We start from the raw sequence: 21,828 nt of genomic DNA on the forward strand, positions 1-21,828 counted from the left end.
CATTTCTGAAAACTCTGGCCAAAAGGGAGATTTGCAAAAACTCCGTCTTCACGTTTGCTTGTAAACGGAGGGAAACGGACATTTAGGCTTCAGAACGTCAATGTTTTCTTGTATTTTACTTGTTTTATATTCTAACGTCACACTTAAAAGTAACTCCACTTCTCTGTCACTCCAAACGAAAGACTCTCGTTCATCTTGGAAGTAACTGGAAGTTACACGTGTCATTTGTTGATGTTTTTTTCCAGGATTCTGATTGGCTAGCATGACTTTACGCTTCTCGTTACACTGCCCCCTGTAGGTTTGGCTGTTCATAGCACCTTAAGAGCGTATGTATGCAGGTTCGTGTAAATTATGGCATTTTTCAAAACGTAGAGGGGGAAATATCTGCTTTTGTAAATACCCGGCTATGTATAAACGTGGCCTAAAACACCTGGAGGAGCATTTTGCAGCTAATTACCGTAACAGACAACAGGTGAGTGACGTGATAGAGTTTAAAAAAGCATCCTAGAGTGTCGGAGTCACTCAGTTAAACACGTGGTGTTATGACATGCAGGAGACATCAATATTAAATCCTTGAACCTCCAGGCAGCACTGAATTGAAAGAAAGCAGGACTCTGTGGTGGAAGCCAGTGTCTAAGACCTCCGTTCACTGCGTAGATATTCTTATTACGCAAAGAGAAGCCACATGGTTTGAACATGTAATGGAAACATAACAATGTATTCTACATTTCCGACACATGGTAATACTTTATATGATGCACTTTGATTCCAGACTTGTACTGTGAATGAACTCACTGTCTGAGTCTTGGAAATGCAATCATCTTTTCTTATGCTCTCTGTTTGTTGTTTAACTTTATCTGAATCCAGGAAGGAACCACTGATCACCCGTCCATTGTAATTTCTTTCTTGACTGTTTACAGACTTGATTACATTTGGCATCACAACACATCCTATAGATTATTATGCATTTACTTACACAATCTTTGTCTTTAAAACACATCTACACCTTGGAGCAAACCATCAGTGTGCAGTTATACTTTGTTGTGATTGTATGCTGATCCCTTACAAGGTTTTCATTAAATGACATAAAGACCATTTGGTTATTTTGTCAGTCTTTATTTTCAGATTTCCACCACAAACGGGATCCAGAAAAGCCACTCGTGTCTCAACGAACCGGCTCTCTAAACTCTCTTCGGAGACTGAACTCTGTGTCCTCCAGACTACAGAGGAGAGGGACATCTGTCTCATTACCAGCGTCACTACGGAGATGCATCAGTGTCTATGGATGGGTATCATCTGTAAAGGAAACTTTACTGTTCGAAGGTACAGCATGTACGAGTGTTCGAGCGGCATGTGCTCCCGTCCAGATGTTGTTTTCAGGGAAAAGCCTTGCATTTACAGTAAGCTGGATCCAGAACAAACATGTCTTTGTAGTGGAAGGGTTCAGATGAGGGGCCTGTCGTAAAAACAGTTCATTTATCAGAAAATAAATGGATATTTTTAATGTCCTGGGTTCCGTACCATGAATTCTTGCCACAGTGACATGTTGGTAGATCGTGTGGTGGTTTCTATCGAAGAGCAAGCATTTTTTTAGCGGCTTTTAATCCTGCCAGGTACACAACTTTATCTTTGTAATGTAAATTTAACTGAGTCATCATTAATCAGGACTCCGGGAGAACATGGGATTGCCTTTTGATTGAAAAACTGAAAGAACTGAATATTGACTGAACATTTATCTTTTTCTTTTTTTTGGCTTTCCTGTCTTGCTTGTTTTGTCCTGTTTTTGTGTTATTGTCGTCTTGTTGGATCGCTACAGGGTGGGTGGGTGGTACGGGTGATTTAGGGTGCTATAAAATTGCGTCCATAAATGTTCGATTTAATTGTAGGCTATGCATAAACAAAATAATAAAAAACAGTTGATCACAAAAAAGAAAATAAATGGATACATTGAAGATGCGCGACTGTTTTTTTGAAAAAGGTCTGCTAGTACGAGTTCAGCAGAGCTCTTTCTGGACCCTGCGGTGGAGTGAGCTTGTTTTCTATCCGTCTTCAAGGTCTTACAAGGACGACGAGCCCCGAGTGCCACAAATGGATGCACATTGATCAGCATAGCAATGCTGCATTTGCATGTTCAATTCCGCATGTTTAGATGCATTGTCATTAGTTCCATCGTCGCACACAAACTGAAGTGCTAATGATGTGGGAAAGGCTAATATAGCCGCTGAGCTCCTGTGAATCCGGAGCTTGTCGGGGCACGCAACTTGAAGAGCGCTGACTTAGAGCACCAACGAATGCCATCTGCCGTCTACAGTCTAATCAGCACCAAAAAACAAAAAAGAGAGAAAGAAAAAACACCCCCGGAGGCAAATCTACAGCGGAGGACACACCACCTCCTCCCACTTTACTGTGGAAACTAGCTGTTACTTTTCTAAGAAAAGCATCCAACCTGTGCTTCCAGAGCAAGTGGAAAAAGTAGGAATTTCGCCCGACTTCTGTCTCTCACTGTGAAGCTGCACTGTAACTGTAATTGGAGTTATGATTAAAGGCATTCCACTAACTCACTCATGTTCAATTTAACATCTGCACTTATCCCAACAATAGAGGTTCTCCTTGATTTCCCACCTGAAATTTACAAACGGTTCAAAGGCATTTTGTAGGGATTGCATGAAAAACAAGCGCTTCTGATTGGCAAGTGCGCTCTGTAAGGGCTGATCGGAAATATTGTTCACTTCAGGAGCCTATAGTGTGACTTTTGAGCAGATGTTGTATTTAATTAATCAAATCAAGTGTTAAATGAAGCGTGAATGATATTTTTGTTCGCAAATTAAAAAGCGCTAGAAGAAGCTCTGATGGATGTCTCAGTCGGTGCCGATTTTACGCTGCTGGAGGGAACATAACACTGATAAAATGCTCACAGTAATCTGCAGTGTGTTCGTGTCAGCATTAATGCTTTTACCAACGTTTATCAGCCACAGTTTCAGAAATAGTTACTTCATTAATACAAAGATACTCCAATGCATAAAAATTAAACAGGGATCCTTGGGTTATGGGTGTCCACATGGTCGTTTCTGGTTTTAATAGTCTCAGCGCTGCTGAATATTCAGATTCTCTTTCAGATGTGAAAATGTTTCGTGTGCATATGAAACGGCTTTTTTCAATATGGACCTCTGGCTTATTTTAGGGAAACATGAAGTAAGGTGAGTTTGAGAAAACGCAGATGCAGGAACAGACTTCGTTCACTGACGTGTCCTGGCTACTTTCCTCTGCAAGTCTGTGAATCTTCTGTTCTTTGTAGATATGATCTCATCGAGTTGACTCGGTGACTGAATTTAAATATCTGGGAGTCATCCTGGACCGGACACTCTCCTTCAGGAAGCACATCGAGAAAGTGTGTAACTCTCTTAAATATGGCTTGGCAAACTTCAGACAAATAAGGAACTCGTTGACTGACTGAGTGCAGCAATAATCTTTTCCCATTCAATGATCCTATCACACATTGACTATTGCCTACCTAGCTGGTCATTAGCATGTTCCACAGCACTCAAGCCGATTTAATCCCTTTATAAAAAAGGACTAAAAATCTTTAGTCCCAAAAAGGACAAAAAAACACATTAATTTCATACTTGTAACATTTTTTAAAAACGTAATTTTTTTAAGCCTCCAAAATGTAAAACCCTTCAGATTTGCCTGCTCTGTGTACAAAACCTTTCATGGTCTTGCACCACCGCCGCTGAAACAGTTCTTCAGAAGGAAATCTGTGGGTGGTACGAACACTCGGACGTGTGATAGAGGTGACTGTGAGATACAACACAGACGAACCACCTTTGGGAGGAATGTGTTATCTGTTGTAGGTGGGAAAATTTGGAACAGCCTTCAATAAGGGATTGTCCCTCATACTCTTCCTTTTAAGGGAAATCTCAAGGAACGGCTGTCAGTGGTTGACATTTCCCCCAGTTTGTGTTTCTGTTTTGCCCCGCCTGTCTTCCATCTGCCCTGATTGTTCACACCTATGTCTTGTTACCCCCTTGTGTATATCTGGTCTTGTCTTTCCCTTGCTCCTGGTGGTTCCGTACTGTTTGCTCCATCCATGTTGTCCCATAGTTTTTCGATCCCTGTTTCTGTGTATTTTTATCCTGCTAAGCAGCGCTTTGGTTTTTGGTTTCTGGAAAATAAACCCTGTTTTTTGGAACTCCTGCCTCTCGCTCTCCTGCATCTGGGTCCTCATCCAACCACTCCGTGACAATGGCTTAAAACATCTCAAATCTGTGATCATTAATTGTTTATTGTGTTAACAATTGCAGTGTTGTGCGATTTTTAATTGTTGTTGATACTGCGTATCGTGTAATGTTGATTGTATCTTTTTACTGAGTCTTGCAAGAGGACTGCCAATGCAAATTAGCCTTTTGGCTACAATTGGGTATATTTACTTTTTAAAATGTTTATCAATGCACGATGTCCCTCTACACAAGATAAAGTGAAAATGAAATGAAATCTCCTCCTGTGGCAACCAGAAAACCCTGGATCACAGCTCGAGTCCCAGGAACTTCCGTCGTCATCCCTTTAGATATTTTCAGCTTCCTATCAGTGCCACTGAATTGTTCGGTCCGAATCCGGCGGGACCTTTTCACAGGTCAGTGGGTGGATGGGTGAAGGGAAGTTGAACGTCTGAAACGTTGCTAAAAGGGTGAAGCTTTTAACCGTCTTGAGTGCATGAGTGTTTCATGGACCATTGTCCGTCCCAAGGGTTTTAGACACACAAGACATGGACACGCACTCACCTTCGGTCCAGGGAGGCCTTCCCCTATCGGCCCTCTCTCTCCAGTGACTCCCTGTGGCCCTTGAGGTCCCTAAATATACCGAAAGGAAAAAAAAAACAATCATTGGAAAACCTAACAGATACCAGCACACATCTCCTTGGAACTGCATGTCCACTCGTAGCAACAGTAGGCTAATAAAGTAAAGTAGCAAAAGTAATTTTGTAATACTGTAGCCTATTTGACCAGGTTTTTGTACGTTTTGACCGTATTGAAACGTAATTCTCGTCAGTTGTGTGAAATAAGACCTGGAAACAGACATTGTGGCATAGAATTGTCAAGTTGGTTTAATTCACCGTACGAATTGTTACAGATTATTTTTGTAATACTGTATTTGACCCGGTCTTTGTACGTTTTGACCGTATAGAAACGTAATTCTTGGCATTTTAAGAATGAGATGTGAACCTGCTGTACTCTACTGCCCTTACTTTTTAACAACTTGTGCTTTTTATTATTTTACCTCTTTTCTTATCATTTTATTTCATTTTATTTGTTATTTACTGTTTAATTGTGTCTTGCCGCTTTTAAAGTTGATGTAAAGCACTTTGAATGACCTTGTGTTGAATTGTGCTATACAAAACCTTTGTAGCCTATAGCACAAGGGCTTGCCTTGCCTTGCCTAAACAGTTTATAAAGTTTTAGGAGGCCTAACAAGAAAAAATTATAATTCTCTTGTTGCCTTGAATTAGAGTCCTGTTAATGTTTAATTCAGTGCATCCAAAGACTAATGCTTTACAAACTTCCTCTAGCAAATCCACTGGATGTGACAAGCCTGGCAGTTAGCAACGTTAGCAATGTTAGCAACAGCTCACTAGCACTGCAGCTTTGTAGAAACATTTGTTGGCAGATGTTTCCAATCTGCCATCATTACTAGGGCTGCCACCTTTCAGAAATAGAAATAAGGGACGCCCCGATTTCAGCAGCGCGGGCGCCAAAAAAAAAGGGACATCCCCAAAACTTCTAAACTGAACATAAATGTATTTATTTTATATGAAAAAACAAAATGCTTTGATTTAAAGTTTAAAGTGCTTTAATAGAATTGATGACTGTACAGACAGCCAACCATGCTAGCAACTGAAATATCCTCCTATGCTACACATGTCCACATCAGCCCAGATGTAGAATATAGATACAGGTGAAGAATATGGTGTAAAAGTTAATTTATTTCAATAATTCAACTTAAAAGGTGAAACTAATACATTACATAGTCTCATTACATACAAAGCAAGATATGTTAAACCTTTATTTGTTATAATTTGGATGATTGAATTGTTTATTGATTTCATAAAATATTCTAATTTTTGAGTTTTTTTATTTGGGGTTTTCATAAATTGTGAGCCATAATCACCAAAATTAGAGTTCTAATAAATTACGACTTTATTCTCGTAATATTACTACTTTATTATCGTAATATTACGACTTTATTATCGTAATATTACGACTTTATTCTCGTAATTTCCTATTTTTTTTGTCTTAGTTTGGCCCTAATACTCCGCCGTAAATTATAATAAATGGACCAGTCAGGTAACATGTATGTGCTGGTGGCCCAGCATTGCCAACTTACTGGTGGTCCAAGTTCACCAAGTCCTGGAGGCCCGAGAGGCCCTGGTCCCCCCGGGAAACCCACATCCCCCTGCAGAGTGCAACACAGCCAGAGGAGGGTTTAGACTGGATGGCACAGAAAGGACATCATGTTCTCATGTCTTCATGTTCCAAAACAGTAGGGTGGCAAACTTTACCTTGGGCCCCGGAAGGCCGATCCCTGTCTCCCCTTGGATTCCAGGTGGCCCAGGAAGTCCCCGTTCTCCCTAATAAAAGACAGACAGGGACAGACTTGTACACGTGGAAGCACATAAACAGCTCGGATAATCACCACAGGCATAAACAGCCATGAACGATTCCTGCGCAGCTATTCTACAGAGATCCTTCATTCAGGACTTAAATACAGTTCTGTCCTGTTCCCTGGTTTTGCCTTATTTAAGTTACTGCAACCACTATTCATACTGCAGAAAAGAGCCATCAGAATAATTCATAATGCCGGTTTTCTTGAGCACGCCAATAAATTATTCTTCAATTCTAAAATAATCAAATTTGTTGACATAGTGGAAATTCCAAACAGCACAATTCATGTATAAAGCTAAGAAAAACGTATTATCATCTCACTTACAGGAAATGTTTTATGACAGAGAATGGAGGTATAATTTAAGGGGGTACTGAAATATTTTCTATATCAGTCAGTGGAGTTAAACTATGGAACAGAATGGATTCAGAATTAAAACAATGTCCAAACATTAACCAGTTTAAAAACAAATATATGGTGTAAATAAGTATATTTATATAAATATTTATATGGGCATGTGTGTACAAATATATAAAAATATTCAACTATGTGTATGTATGTATAGGTAAGTGTGTGTGAGTATAATTATAGTATAGTTAGTAATTATAAATACCTGTTAATAAATGATTAGTGACTGGGGGTAGGATTAAATAAGTTTACACTTCTTCCTACTCCTTTTTGCACATGTAAATTAAGATATTAAGTGTTTAAGGATGAAATTCTTGGTATTTTTTTTTGTTTTGTTTTGTTTTCTTATCTTCTCTTTTAATTGTTGTCTTTTTACATGTACAAAATAAATCAAATCAATCAAATAGCACAAATCGCAATATCTTTTTATTTCCAAAGTTGTATATCCCGGTCTTTGTGTTCAGCAGGAGGTAAAGGGAGGCACGAGGGCTGACCGGGTGCATACCGACACCTTCTTTTTTTCCTTCCCTTGGCCTTTCAAACAAGTCGGGACAATGCTTAAAGCCAGACATTACTCTGCGGTCCTGGTGATATAGGATGACAGCCAGACTATTAACGTGCACATTCTTCCAAAATAATTAGGAGGGGGACGCTCGGTGGGAAGTGTGCGCTCACGGTGAAATTGGTAGGTATAACAAAGGAGAGGACGCCTTAGAGGTAGGAACAGGCAAATAAGTTGACAAGTTAATAACAGATGAGGCACTTCAGAGGGCTGCAAATGTGGCATCACCGGTGGGGCGGAACGAGCAAATAGGTGTTCAAGTGTAGGGACGTCTGATCAGGACAACAGGACTGCTGCATGTTTTCGGGAGGGTAGCAGGGAACACGGCACGGGGAGAAAATGCAAACTCCACACAGAAAGGCCCTTTTGGCAACCCCATGCTCCGTGTCTTGACGCTTTTAATGTTGACGTAAAGCAGTAAAGCGTAAAGAGAATCTCTGTCTCTGGGTGGCCTTGCGATGGACTGGGGACGCCTCTTATCTGAAGGCAGCTGGGAAAGTCCAGCAGAACCCCTCACTACACTTTCAGGACAGGCGCTCAACAAATAGCTAATTATTTGTAGGAACTAAGTAATGATCAGTTGGATAAACTGGAATAAGGCAGGCAGAGGGATGAGAGCAAGCTACAAATACTGCTGGAGACGGCCGCCTGAACCAGCTCCATGGGTCATTTCATACCAAGGGAGTATTAGGGCCATGCAGGAGAAAAAATATTTGAGAGGGGAAGATTTTTTTTTATTGTGCACTTTGAGAAAAAAGTTGAAATGTCGAGATTAATGTTGAAATACAATTTCAAGAATCAAGTCGAAATTTCGTGAATAAAGTTGAAATTTCGAGAATAAAGTTGAAATACATTTCGACTTTTTTCTCGAAATTGTACTTCCACATTGTTCTCGACATTTCGACTTTTTTCTCAACATTTCGACTTTATTCTCGAAATTGTACTTCAACATTAATCTCAACATTTCGGCTTTTTTCTCGACATTTCGACTTTTTTCTCGAATTGCATAATGAAAAAATCTTCCTCCTGTTTTCATCAGTTTCCAATCTTTGCGATACGGAAGAGTATTAGGGCCATGCAGGAGAAAAAATATTTGAGATTTTTTTTATTGTGTTTAATGTCGAGAATAATGTTGAAATACAATTTCAAGAATAAAGTCGAAATTTCGTGCATTAAGTCGAAATATCGCCTTTTTTCCCAACATTTTGACTTTTTCCTCAAAATTGTACTTCAACATTAATCTCGACATTTCAACCTTTTTCTCGACATTTCGACTTTTTTCTCGACATTTCGACTTTTTTCTCGAAGTGCATAATGAAAAAAAAATCTTCCTCCTCTAAAATATTTTTATTTTTCTCCTGCCTGGCCCTAATACTACGGAGCCCCTAAAGGGACACAGATTTTTAAATTTTTTTATAATGAGTTTTAAGCGTGCGCGTGAAACCTTTACGCGCTCTTGCAAAACTTATAAGTGAGCGCCTAAAAGTTGTTCTACGTGAGCACGTAAAAACAAGTGCATGGGAGTTTTGCTGGAACAGGAGACCCTCCAGTTGCGCCCTGCTCTGTTTATGAATGGAAATGACATTACAGGATTTAGCTGAGCTATATTTTAACCTGGGACTCCATTATAAGGACATTACCACTTTGCTTGCAAGTAAACAACTTTACGTGCTCACTTAAAGGTTTTACGCGCGCGCGTAAAGGTTTCAAGCGCACGCTTAAAACTCATTATAAAAAAAAAAAAATCCGTGTCCCTTTAGGGGCTCCGTATAATACTCTTCCGTAGTGAACAGCTTCAAACTTCAGGATGGCATTTCCTTTGAGACAAACTGACATAAGTCAATGTCTAGTGTCTCCGTTGGGTTTTTCTTTCTTCAGGGCTACGCTGACGTTGCTTCATTTCCTGTTTGTCCTCTGACATCTCTGTCAGATCTCTGAGTTGATCCTGCTGTTGCATCATCATTAGAGACTCGGTGGATCATTTCAGTTCATCATCAGTTCATCAAATAAGCTCTGCACGTTTCCACTGTCTTTTCACATTAATTCTGTCTTTTTCTCCTTGAAGGATCTTCCAGATCTCATTTCAGGTCTCTAACCTAAACCCAACCCTTGGATCCTCGCCAATAACAAGATGTTTGCATCTTGCAGCACAGTCTCTGTAGTTCTGCTGCCAAATTCTTTCACATCTGCGCTGTCTGGATTGGTGTTGATGTCTTGAATATAGCTTTGGGGTCTCTTCTTCTCAGTTCCGGGGATATTTCCATCATCAGATGATTTACAATCCACGAGTCTTCTGTGGTTTCCTGTGCTGTGTTGTGCAGTGACTACATTTGTTTTGGTGCAGTTGAACTGTTTTTCTGCCACAGCCAGTATGTCATTAGGGTTTGCCCCCCCCCGGCAACACCTGTGGGTGAGTGCTTCATCTTATTTTGCATACCAAAGAGTGGGAGTAATCAAAACTGTCTTGATGGAATAGTTTTAGGACCCTGCATGTGGGGTTTTGAGAGGGCTACACATCATTATGAGACAATATGCAGCAAACGTTCACAATTGTCCAACTTCGGCTGGTCTGTGTAGAATTTCATGAGTGCAGTTAAATACTGTTGATGACTACTTTAACTGAAAAAATAGCTGTAATTGTAATTATCCAGTAATTGTTTTCATAATTGTACGAAAACAAAACTAAACACTGTAAAGGCCAGTCTGGCTGGACTAAAGGGGACAAAGCTCTCTCATCAGGTTTGCTCTCGTTGTTCAAAGCTTAAACTGTGTACAGTAATCCCTGGTTTTTCGCGGGGGTTACGTTCCAAAAAGAACCCGTGATAAGTGAAATCCGTGAAGTAGCAACCTTTTTTCTTTTTTTTTTTTACAATTATTCTACAAGGCTTCAAATAGCGGAGATCAGCCCCGCCCCACCGCGACCCAATTAATTGGATTTGAACGGGAGAAAATGAAAAATGATTATGTAAAAAAATACAATAAGTACAGTAGGACAAATTGTGACTGGTGTGTATTTCACTGCTCTTCTGATGCTGCTGCATCCTGACTCGCTCTGTAGCGTCTTTTTCTCCTAAAGCCCGCGGTGCAGGTGTGTTTTTTCCAGAGAAGAACATAGTTATGGGTAGTTGTTGTCGCTCTTTTTTTCTTCTGGGCAAAAAGATTCTTATAAACCGACATATCGCCATCGATTATGTTTGAGAACTGTAATGAACGATTCATCAAAGGCTACCGTTCTTGAGCTGCTGCTGAAGCTCATTGGCCGTTCTCAGTATTGTTGCTAAGAGACCAACGTTATTGACACAGGAAGTGAAGAAGCGGGGAGACTGTTTAGCCAATCAGAATGCAGAACACGATGCACAATGCAAATCCGTGAAGCAGATAGACGTGAAAGGAGGACTGCATTATAGCCAGGGATTACTGTACATGAAAATAGTGCACTGAAAACAAAGAGCATGTGAACATCATGTGACTGATCTGACTTTTGAGACACTGGGGACAGGCACCCAATCTGATCTCTCTGATTGGATAATCTCTCGTTCCACTCCAGTCAGCTAGATTTGTTCAAAGGGCGTACAGACCACCTCCTGGTCGGACTTCTCTTTTGTTTACGGCGCAACATTTGCAATGAAAGCATTTGCTGCTCCAAATCGATCACAACTAAAACGCTCAACCAAACAGTTTTAGGTGACTTGAGAGATTCTCGATATGGAAATATCTCTGAGCATTTTGGTGAGAAATTGCTTTGCGCCACTTCACGCAGAACCTAAAAAGGTAAATGGCGGCGTTGAACCAACAGCGTTGCATGAAGTTGATGGAGAAACATAAACCAGGCTCAATGGTTTTACATGGTAAAATTGGGCTAGATGCTAATTGTTTTGTACTGGGCATTAAAATCTACAACATTATTTGAGAAGTGTAACAATACCGTGTGGTACTACTTGCAAAAACCTTTACTTTTGATCCCAGCTTCACAGTATTTCAATAGCAATGGCCATTGCACAAGTTAAATCCCTTTGACATTACACAACTTTTAGCCGGATTGTAACGCTGCCAAGATCACCGGCTGATTGGAGCCCCATCGATTAGAGGTCAACGGTTAAAGCGAAGTACTCAAATATTAATCTAAATAAGACAAAGTTCTGATTACGTTTTTTACTTGTTTTTTAAAGAAGTTAAGATGTTAAAGAGATGTCCTTATGTGTCTCCGCGTTCTCTCTCCCACGCAGGAATGCGTGCAGCTAAAACGGAAGCTAGCTGCCATTCTAACATTTTCTAAACTACAGTTTGAATGTCCACTAGCTTTTGTTTTACCTCTGCACTTTACTGTAGCATTCCTCAAACACGTGCACGCTGGAATGACGATACCACACACTTGTGCGAGTGTTCATTTAGCAAACACTTCAAGTACAGCATCTTATTTTTAGTGGTATTTATTTTTGTTTTATACTTGTGATCTTAAAATGTTCACAAATACTAATGGCACAAAATGTTTTAATAATGCCAATATGATCATCATACTCTATAAGCCTTAATTGCTCACTTCAGTTATGTTATCTTATTTAGATTAAAGTTGCTGTTTACATGGTAGTTTCTTGATCAGACTATTGTCTATTTTCTGATTAAAATCTAAGCGTTCTTCTCGTTCTTGCAAATTCTAATTCTAATCAATGATAAGCTATCAGTTGACGTACAACCAGTAGCGGCCATATATATTTATATATATATATATATATACATATATATATATATATATATATATATATATATATATATATATATATATATATATATATATATATATATATATATATTTAAATGAGCAACATGAAATACACAAATAGCTTTTCTGTCCATCTATGTTGTCTAAAGTGAGTTTGAGTGGGAGTTGGAGACGGACAACGCAGGAAGACAATAATGGAGAAGGAGAAATTAAATTCAGTGAATTAACTTAAAACAATGTCATTTGGGAGGAGGATGTTTCATGACAAGCTCGATGTGAAACAGCTTGGACCTGATCAGCCAGACATCGCTAACAATCGACCATCGACTCAGTCTTTGTCCAGGAATCCCCCCTCCACCCCCCGCTTTGAGAATGCTGGTGAGGAAGTACAGGGAGAGTCAGAAGGAGTTGCTCTGTGTAGCACAATCACATTTTGAGAGGAACTGTGATATCAGATTAGAGTTAAATGGGAATGTGTATGAGAGCAGCTTGGCAGCAGTAAGGTGTACGAAGTAGGAAAACAGATTAGTTAAATGTGAAAAACGGAGTACATCAAGAATTGACCCTGGGCCCCCTCTTGTTTTGTATGGTGATGGATATGTCGACCGATGAGGTCAGACAGGAGTCTCCATGGTCTATGGCAGGGGTCGGCAACCCGTGCCTCTAGAGCTCTTTAGCACCGCCCTAGTGGCTCCTGGAGCTTTTTCAAAAATGTTTGACCTTTTTTTTCCTTTTTTCTTCTTTTTTTTCTCTTCTTTTTTTCCTTTTTCTGTTCTTTTTTCACTTTTTTTCTTATTTTTTTTCCTTTTTTTCTCTTTTTTTCCCTTTTTTTCTCTTTTTCCTTTTTTCTTCTTTTTCCCTTTTTTTCCTTTTTTTCTCTTTCTTCCCTTTTCCTTTCCTTTTTAATCTCGACATTTTGACTTTTTTCTCGAAATTTTGACTTTTTTCTCGACATTTCAACATTAATCTCGACATTTCGACTTTTTTCTTGAAATTTCAACTTTTTCCTCAACATTTTGACTTTTTCTGCATAATGAGTGCATAATGTGCATAATGAAGTGCATAATGTGCATAATGAAAGTGTGTAATGAAAAAAAAAATCTTCCCCCAGTTCTAACTAATATAGAAACATGCAGTTGTGTTGCCTTCATTCTAAGGCTTATACAAGACTTTTCATTTTTTGCGGCTCCAGACATATTTGTTTTTTGCGTTTTTGGTCCAATATGGCTCTTTCAACATTTTGGCTTGCCGACCCCTGGTCTATGGTGTTTGCAGATGACACTGTAATCTGTAGTGAGAGTTGAAAGGGGGAGCTGGGGCATTTCTGGAGGTGGTGAAAGAGGATATAAAGATATATAGAACATCTATATAGAAATGTTGGGTAAAGGAGCAGAAACAAACTAAGAACCTGTGGAATGCATACTGTGGACAGGACAGGACCTATGACCCGCTTAGGCTCCTGCGGGAGAAAACTTAGGAGGCGAATCACCCAACAATAGTATTTGAGCCAAAGTGGTGCCATTATGTGCATTTTTTGTGGGAGTTTTGTAATAGTGAACACTAGAATCTAGTCTGTGATGTTTGAAATGGCTATAGCAGCGGACAATTTCAACAAGAAACGAATGCATAGATTCCTGTTGAATTCCAAATACTTTCTTTCAGCTGCATAAAGATAAAGAGTCACTTACTTTATTGCCCATCGGTCCTTCAGATCCTATATCACCAGCGGGACCAGGCAAACCCTGAAATGTGAACAAGCATGACAGTTATATATGGAAAACTGCAAAGTCGTAGGCTTAAGATAGATTATTAGCAATAATTGGATATGCTGTGAACATGGCATATAAAAACTAAAATAATTGAAGTGATGGTGTGCTACATTCTCCCTCCAATAGTGAGTTGTTTATATCAAAGCTGTATGCAAGGCTCGGTATCATTTCTATGAACTTCTGACCCTCTCTTGTTTGTACTAGTTTGCCAAAGCAAAAGACGCCCACTGTTTAAAGACCAATGTTCACAGTTAATCTTTCCTCTTAATAGCAAAAGTTCTGGATAGAGTCAGTCAGATCTTAAATAAACATATAAAAGTGGGAAGTGGATTGAACCTGAAGTCCACGATTTCCTCTTGGACCAAGAACGCCTTCAGGACCCTGGGGAAAAAAATTAAAACAGAAATTGTGATAATCGTTTGAATTTTACATATGACAGAGCTGAATTGAAAATTGATTAAAAACCATTTTTAAAAACATTTAAAAAAATGTGAAAATAGGCTTGATGAACTTAAAGCAAAGTTACATAACACATAAGGTCAGGGATTTATGAACAATAGATTGTGAAGACTGGCAGTAAGGTGACAGTTGCATTTAGATTCAAGCCCGAACAACACTGAAATACAAACATACTCTGTCTCCCTTAATCCCAGGTGTGCCACACTCTCCACGCTCCCCCTGTAAGAGAACAAGATAAGGTTCAGTGAATTCCTTAACGCAACGTCCTTTTGCATAATTTAACACTTATCAAATTCATGGCATTTACAATAACAAGTTTATGACAAAGCCTGCTGTCACAAAGGTGCAGTTTATCTTGGAATAATAGGTTTTCATGTTCTAACTAGCAGCAGGATTGCAGCAACTAATGTCAGGGAATTTTACATGAATGTAAAATGTTCCGGTTTATTTCCCCCGGATACTGATACTCGCAGACAAGCTTGACATTAAGCCCACCTGAACAAAGGACAACAAATGCCATGATATTTCCAAAACCAGACCACTTTATCATATCTGAAGAACTTAATTGTGCAGTTTTTCTTTATAAAAACTATAGAAATGTAGGCAGGAGCTAGAAAATACCTTCTCCCCTTTGTATCCTGGCTTTCCCTGTGTGCACAAAACAGATTTAAGTCAGGACAAGCTAGGCAGCAAGTAAAAAACACTTTCAAATGACAGAAAGCATCCTCTGATCATCCACCGCTAAGGCTCTGCTCACCTCTCCCCCTTCTCGACCTGGAAGCCCACCGAGCCCACTTTCACCCTAAGGAAGAGAAAAAGAGAAGATTAGCTTGGGAACTTGGTATCAACATTTTCTTGCTTTCTTTCTTTTTTAATTGTTGGTTAATGAGAGTATACCATACCTTGGTTCCCTTTGGACCAGGAAGTCCATCATCTCCAGAACGACCCTTTTTTCCCTGTGAAAGTAGTTGCAGGAGCAGCATTATCACTCAGGACCATTCAAGGATAAACTAAACTAAACTCCTCTGGACAAACATCTCTGATGCTTTTCCCAGTGGGACTTTCAAATGACCACTGTCACCAGTGCAATCTTCACTTTCCACACCTTTTATACTTCCTCTTTCAAATCTTGACGTTATTTTCTACTGCTTTGTGTTCTTTACTTTGGGCATGCCAAGTAGTGGCATGACCATAATACAAGTGTCCAAAATGGCCCAAAGGGCAATGTTGCTAGCATTTTTCTAGAAAGCTAAAGTTGCAAAAATCCCACTGAGCACCAGCGGGTGTACAGCATTGCCCCGCTCTGATATGGACGCCCGAGAAAACCTGAAAAATGCAGGTGATTTATTAGTATCCAGAAGAGATTTCCCCTTTCTTCTTCTTCTTTTTATTCCGCACGCTTTTTCCTCCGTTAATGTGGCTCGAACCGCAATGTGCACCCATGCATGGCATACATCGTTGGATGCATCTCCATCGTGCCTCGATGGACATTACTTTTCTCAGTCAAAAGTGTTACCGTGGCAAAGCTAGATGCCAAAAAGCAAAAAAAAAATGGCGAATATTGTGGCGCTTATTGCTCGGCCGAACTTTATCGTAGAGACATCGTTCAAATTTTCAAACACTCGGCCCGATTGGCACTAAAGGATCGTACAACCTCATTATGCCAATTATTACAGTTTTTGCGATATTTAACTTTCAATAAAAAAATAAAAAAATCCATTCGACTTGGGACGATTGTTATCAGGTTATCGTAGGGAAATGATTCAAATGTTTCAAAACTCGCTGTGGACTACAACATATTCAAATTTCATGAAGCTGTGATTTACATAAATTTTAAGTCAAAATGCCTGCCAAATGGCCCCATCCCAAAGGTTTATTAACAACCTTTAACAGTTTATTAACAACCCTAAACTACTTCTTGGCCATTATTAATCACCCTAAACCACACAACCCCAAAGCAGGAGTTGTGGTTTATTAACAACCCTAAACCACACCCCCTGTGGGGAGCACAGGAATGAATGCAAAACAACCGTAAACACTTCAAACTGACATAGAACCACCCGGAACACAACCACTACAGCCCCAAACCAAAGCAGCTAGAGGGGACGAATAGGGCATGCCCATGTCAAAATTTCCTGAAATTTTCTAGTTGATATTGCCGTCACTTTTGTTGCCGTCACATTGTTTTCCTCTTGTGTTTGTGGGCTATCAAAATATCTCGTTGGTTAGCCATCACCTCTTTATTAGCCTGAATTACATCATCCTAAAAGGTCCTCCCTCTATCATTTTCTACCATCCGCAGAAGTGTCTTCCTTTTTGACTTTTTGGCTTCCAACTCAGACATTCTTGTAGACTCTTCCATCTACTTGTTCATCAATGTATGCAATACCTACAGCTCCAACCACAAGGTCACGTACACTGTAAAAAAAATACACTGTCATGGTTTGATACTTCTTGTTTTATTTTGAAGCCCATGTCTTTGTGTTTCAGTTCTAGTTTGACTTTCCTGTTTTCTATCTGCCCTGATTGTCTGCACCTGTGTCTCGTTAACCCTTCTGTATATCTGGTCTTGTCTTTTCCTTACTCCCTGCTGGTCCGTGCTGTTTTCCTCCATCAGTGTTTCCACGTTCAGGTTTTTAGTTCTTGTTTGAGCTCTGGTTTTTTGTATCCTGCTCAGCAGCGCTTTTGGTTTTGTTTTAACAAATAAATCACAGTTTTTTGGAACTCCTGCCTCCTGCTTCTCTCCTGCATCTGGGTCCTACTCCAACCGCACCCTAACATACAGTACACATCATTTCTTTTCTCACAGTCTGACATTAAATCAATCTAAACCTTTCTTGTTTTAGGTCATTTAGGATACTGAAATTATTTCTATTTAAATAATAAAAGCTAGAATAATGAGAGAGAATTCCTTTGAGCTCCGCCCACAAATTTTCTATAAGATTGATATCAGGGTTTTGTGACAGCGACCCAACCTTTTACATTGGCAACGCAGATCTAGCTTGTCGGCCGCAGGATCTAAATTAAAACTGCCTAATGACTTTGTTGTTGTTGTTTTTATTATTTTACCTTTTTCCTATCATTTTGTTATTTAAGCGTACTCTTAAATTAAATACTTTTGATTTTTGAAAACCGCGTGAAGTTACGCTAGTGATGGATAAGCCCTGAATGCAGGCATTGTGACGTAGAATTGTCAAATTGGTTTGATTCACCGCACAAATCGGCACAGATTACTTTTGTAATACTGTATTTGACCTGGTCTTTGTACATTTTGACCGTATAGAAACGTAATTCTTGCCATTTTAAGAATGAGATGTACCTGCTACTGCCCTTACTTTTTAACAACTTGTGCTTTTTATTATTTTACCTCTTTTCTTACCATTTTATTTATTATTTACTGTTTAATTGTGTCTTCCCGCTTTTAATGTTGCTGTAAAGCACGTTGAATTACCTTGTGTTGAATTGTGCTATACAAATAAACTTGCCTTGTTGTCCTTAAGCTGCTTTGTGTCTAAATTGGTGTTATTCTTAGGGTTATTGTCCACTGGGTAGACACATTTTCACCCAAGCTTTAACTTCTAGGCTGATGTTTTGAGTTGTTCCTCATGATGCCATCTATTTTGTGAAGTGCACTAGTCCCTCCTGCAACAAAACACCATGATGCTGCCACCCTCGTGCTTCACAGCTGGGGTGCTGCTCTTTTTTTTCCTCCAAATTTAACAATGGCCATTATGGCCAAACAGTTTAATTTTAGTGTCATCAGACTAGAGGACATGTCTCCAAAAAAGAAGCTCTTTGTTCCTGTTTGCATTTTCAAACTGAAATTTGTCTCTTTTGTTGTTGTTGGAGTAATGGGGTCTTCTTTGCTGAGTGGCCATTCAGCTCATGTTGGTGCAGGACTCGTTTCACTGTTGATAACAACTCTCTCACCAGCTTCAGACAACATCTTCACAGGGGGTTTTACTTTTGTTCTGAGGTTCGTCTCTGGCTCCTTTCTCCTTCTTCGATAGCTGGACGGCTGGACAGTTTCATGGCGTTTGTAGTTGCATAAAATCATTTGAACAGGTCAACATAGCACCATCAGGCATCAGAAGCTTCCATGACCATGACATCAGCATCGGGGCTTCCCAAAGTGTTTCAAGATGTAGCAATCTTAGTCTACGTAAGCTTCTGACTTCTGATAAGTAATAAAAAGAAATGTCTCCCTCTCATTATTCTGGCATTTAACAAATAGGAACAATGTCGGTATTACTTACTGACCTAAAAGAGGTCAAGTTTAATCAGATTTAACGTCAGGGAGTGAGGAAAAAAGTTGTAAACTTCTGGTTTTAACCTTAACCGCAGCTGGGACGCTGCTGTTATGTTCTGGTGTCAGGGGCATGTTTGTACGGCCTGCACCGGGTCAGGTTTGGTCTCTGCCCTTCGTCGCTCTGGTGCACAGAGCCTGCTCCTGTGTACCTCTCGGACCAGCCTTTCCTAGCCACTGTTAGGACTTCTTGATCTCAGCCACTTCCTTGACCTGCTGGTGGTACATGATGTTCAGGGGCTTATGCTTGTAGATGCTTCCTTCTCCCTTTTCTGCGCTTTTCCACTAGTACCTACTCAACCCGACTCGACTCAGCTCGGTTTGGTTCTTTCCCACTAGGGGTCTAACTTGCCGAGTAGATACTTTTCTGTAACTACTCTGCCGAGGTTCTAAGCGGCTGAGTCGGCTGCATCTGACGTCATCACACTACAGGCCACCGATTGGTCGGGGGGTTGGAGTCAGACGTCTGAGTCAGGATGTGACATCAGTGAAAGAGCGACTCGCAGCTTCTTGTTCATTTTATTCAACAGGCAACGGCAGCAAAAGTCTGTTCTTATCCAACTCTGAGGTGCAGATGTTCATAAATCTGGTGGCTAAGGAGAGAATTAAAAAGGGATCTAGACGGGCGATAAGGAACGACCAGATCCATCAGGAACTCACTTCATAGCTGCTCGCGGCTCCCAGCTGACTTTTTAGCAGCGCCAAGACAAACTAAAAATTTAAAAAAGCATCGCCGCTTGAAGCTTCTCTCACTCTCATTTTCTAACTTGATATCGAACACAAGCCACAGACCCAGCAGCACATTTATCATCTCCTCCAGGTTCTACATCTTTAGTGTTGTTGTCTTCTTCGTTTAGATCACACAACCCGCCTACTTCAGGGGCCTGTACTACGAAGCGGGATTTGGGGTTAGCGAGGTAACTTCAGGTTTAACCCTGGGTTTTCAGGACTACGACGGTGGTTCACTTCTTACCGGGGTACATCGCCATGGTAACTTATGCTGAACAGCTAACCTGCTCCGGAGCAGGTTATGTTCGAGATACAGATCGCCGGGTATAAAAGCCCCGCCCACTGACCAATCAGCTCTCTTGGAAAATGGCATGCCCTTTCGAAGAGAATCCAGTGGAGCTCGGTGCGCGGATCGTGAGAGGATCCCTCCGATCTTCTTCTTGTCATTTTTTTTCTGTTTGCTGCAAGTAATGTCAATGCTATTTCATTGTGCTTTTGTATACTGATATCATCCTAAAACAGAGAGTGATAGAAACACTAAAGCCTTGTACTTGTTGTACTTCTAAGATATGAAAGTGAGCCTACTTACCGCTTTGAATTATGTTTTTATATTTATTTTTTATTTGCTCCCATGTGCGTTTCACTCCGCTGGGGTTGCAGCTGAAGGAATGAGGCTACAATTGTCATACACGCCATACGAATACATCTAAGCAACACATGCATTTAACAGAATAGACAACTGTAATTATAGTCAGATCTACTTATGCCCTAATGATGGGGCAGTGATGTTTATATCCCTATGAACTTACGCATTTATACAGTCAGCGATCTTTTGCCAGCTGTCTTTCCTGCATTTTGCAGCTGCAACTGTGTTGCTTTTTGCCTGTATTATATGCCTATACTCATCATATTTCCGTAAAATTATTGTTTGCTCTTCGCTACTGAAATAAGCGGCTCTGACAGCGGACTTCTCCATGCTTGCGATTGGTCATGCGCTGAAAACACTGCCCCTTTTATGTGCACGCGCTCATATCCAGATTGGAGAAACCTGGGTTGATATACCGAGTTGATAACCACCGTCGTGTGACCGCTTAGCGTGATTGCAATTGTCCCGCTTAGTGAATCTGGATAAGGAAAAGATATCCTGGGTATGTTGAACTTGCTTCGTAGTACAGGCCCCTGCTCTGGTTGCTGGATTGTTATGGAAACTATCGTTGCTCTGAATACCGGATAGGTTGACTTTTAATACTTTGACCGCTTCAAAATCATTTGGCCCCTCTTTGATACCATTCAAGAGCCTTCCTGTATCACTGCTGTATATCCTGCCGAGGGGGATTAGTCAAATAATTGTTATGGATTTGGTAGTTTCCTGTTTTATTTTGAAGCCTGTGTCTTTGTGTTTCAGTTCTAGTTTGACTTTCCTGTTTCACATCAGCCCTGATTGTCTGCACCTGTGTCTCGTTAACCCTTGTGTATATCTGGTCTTGTCTTTCTTGCTCCCTGCTGGTCCGTGCTGTTTCCACCCTCAGTGTTTCCACGTCAGGTTTTTTGTCGTTTTTGATTCTTGTTCTGGGTTTTTGCCATCCTGCTAAGCAGCACTCTTTGTTTGATTAAATAAATCACTGCTTTTTGGAACTCCTGCATCCTGCTCTCCTACATCTGGGTCCGACTCCAACCTCCAATTTCCGACAATAATGTCTTGATACGGCTTGATGTCAACCATATGGAGGTGGTGGCTGATTTTCTATTTTCCATTCCACATATTACTTAAAGTTTACTTTCCTGATGCTTTCAAGTCTTCCTTGACCTGCTTACACACTTCCCATTTAATTTGTCCTCGTATCCATTTTAGAAATAGCTGTGGGGGAACTACAGACATGATTTGCCAAACACATTTTTTTGAAGGAAGTTCATAACTCTCTCCATTGTTTCAACCTGACAGGTGTCTTGTTTGAGCCATGCTCCTTGTCAATCATCCAAGTGCAACTCAGCTCCTTAAGGAGCACAAATGCACTATTTCCTCTACAGACTGACATTCAGATGCCTGGAGAAATGTGTGTTAGAATTGCAAATGAGAATCTGCTTCCATTTTTCTCCTTATCTTGAACTGACAAAAAGGCTTTTAATTACAACAATTTAACCCATTTCTGAGGTATGTTTTACAAACTCAGAATACTGAGATGCTCAGTTGAGTTTACAGAAGAGTATTAGGGCCAGGCCG

The 21,828-nt window shown here is 40.2% G+C and overlaps 1 protein-coding gene across 1 annotated transcript in view; it reads right to left on the bottom strand.

The window, feature by feature from the left end:
- The window catches only part of LOC133425074 (collagen alpha-1(XXVIII) chain-like), a 73,291-nt gene that overhangs the window by 36,369 nt on the left and 15,094 nt on the right, over positions 1 to 21,828 (bottom strand). Inside the window, exons 6-14 of the mRNA XM_061715740.1 lie at positions 15,475 to 15,528; positions 15,330 to 15,374; positions 15,194 to 15,220; positions 14,747 to 14,791; positions 14,450 to 14,494; positions 14,033 to 14,086; positions 6,554 to 6,622; positions 6,379 to 6,447; positions 4,779 to 4,847 (exon numbers count right to left, since the gene is read on the bottom strand). Coding sequence (XP_061571724.1) covers positions 4,779 to 4,847; positions 6,379 to 6,447; positions 6,554 to 6,622; positions 14,033 to 14,086; positions 14,450 to 14,494; positions 14,747 to 14,791; positions 15,194 to 15,220; positions 15,330 to 15,374; positions 15,475 to 15,528 — 477 coding nt within the window. The remainder of the gene's footprint in view (positions 1 to 4,778; positions 4,848 to 6,378; positions 6,448 to 6,553; positions 6,623 to 14,032; positions 14,087 to 14,449; positions 14,495 to 14,746; positions 14,792 to 15,193; positions 15,221 to 15,329; positions 15,375 to 15,474; positions 15,529 to 21,828) is intronic.

Source organism: Cololabis saira, chromosome 24, assembly GCF_033807715.1.
Source record: "Cololabis saira isolate AMF1-May2022 chromosome 24, fColSai1.1, whole genome shotgun sequence".
NCBI lineage: Eukaryota > Metazoa > Chordata > Actinopteri > Beloniformes > Belonidae > Cololabis > Cololabis saira.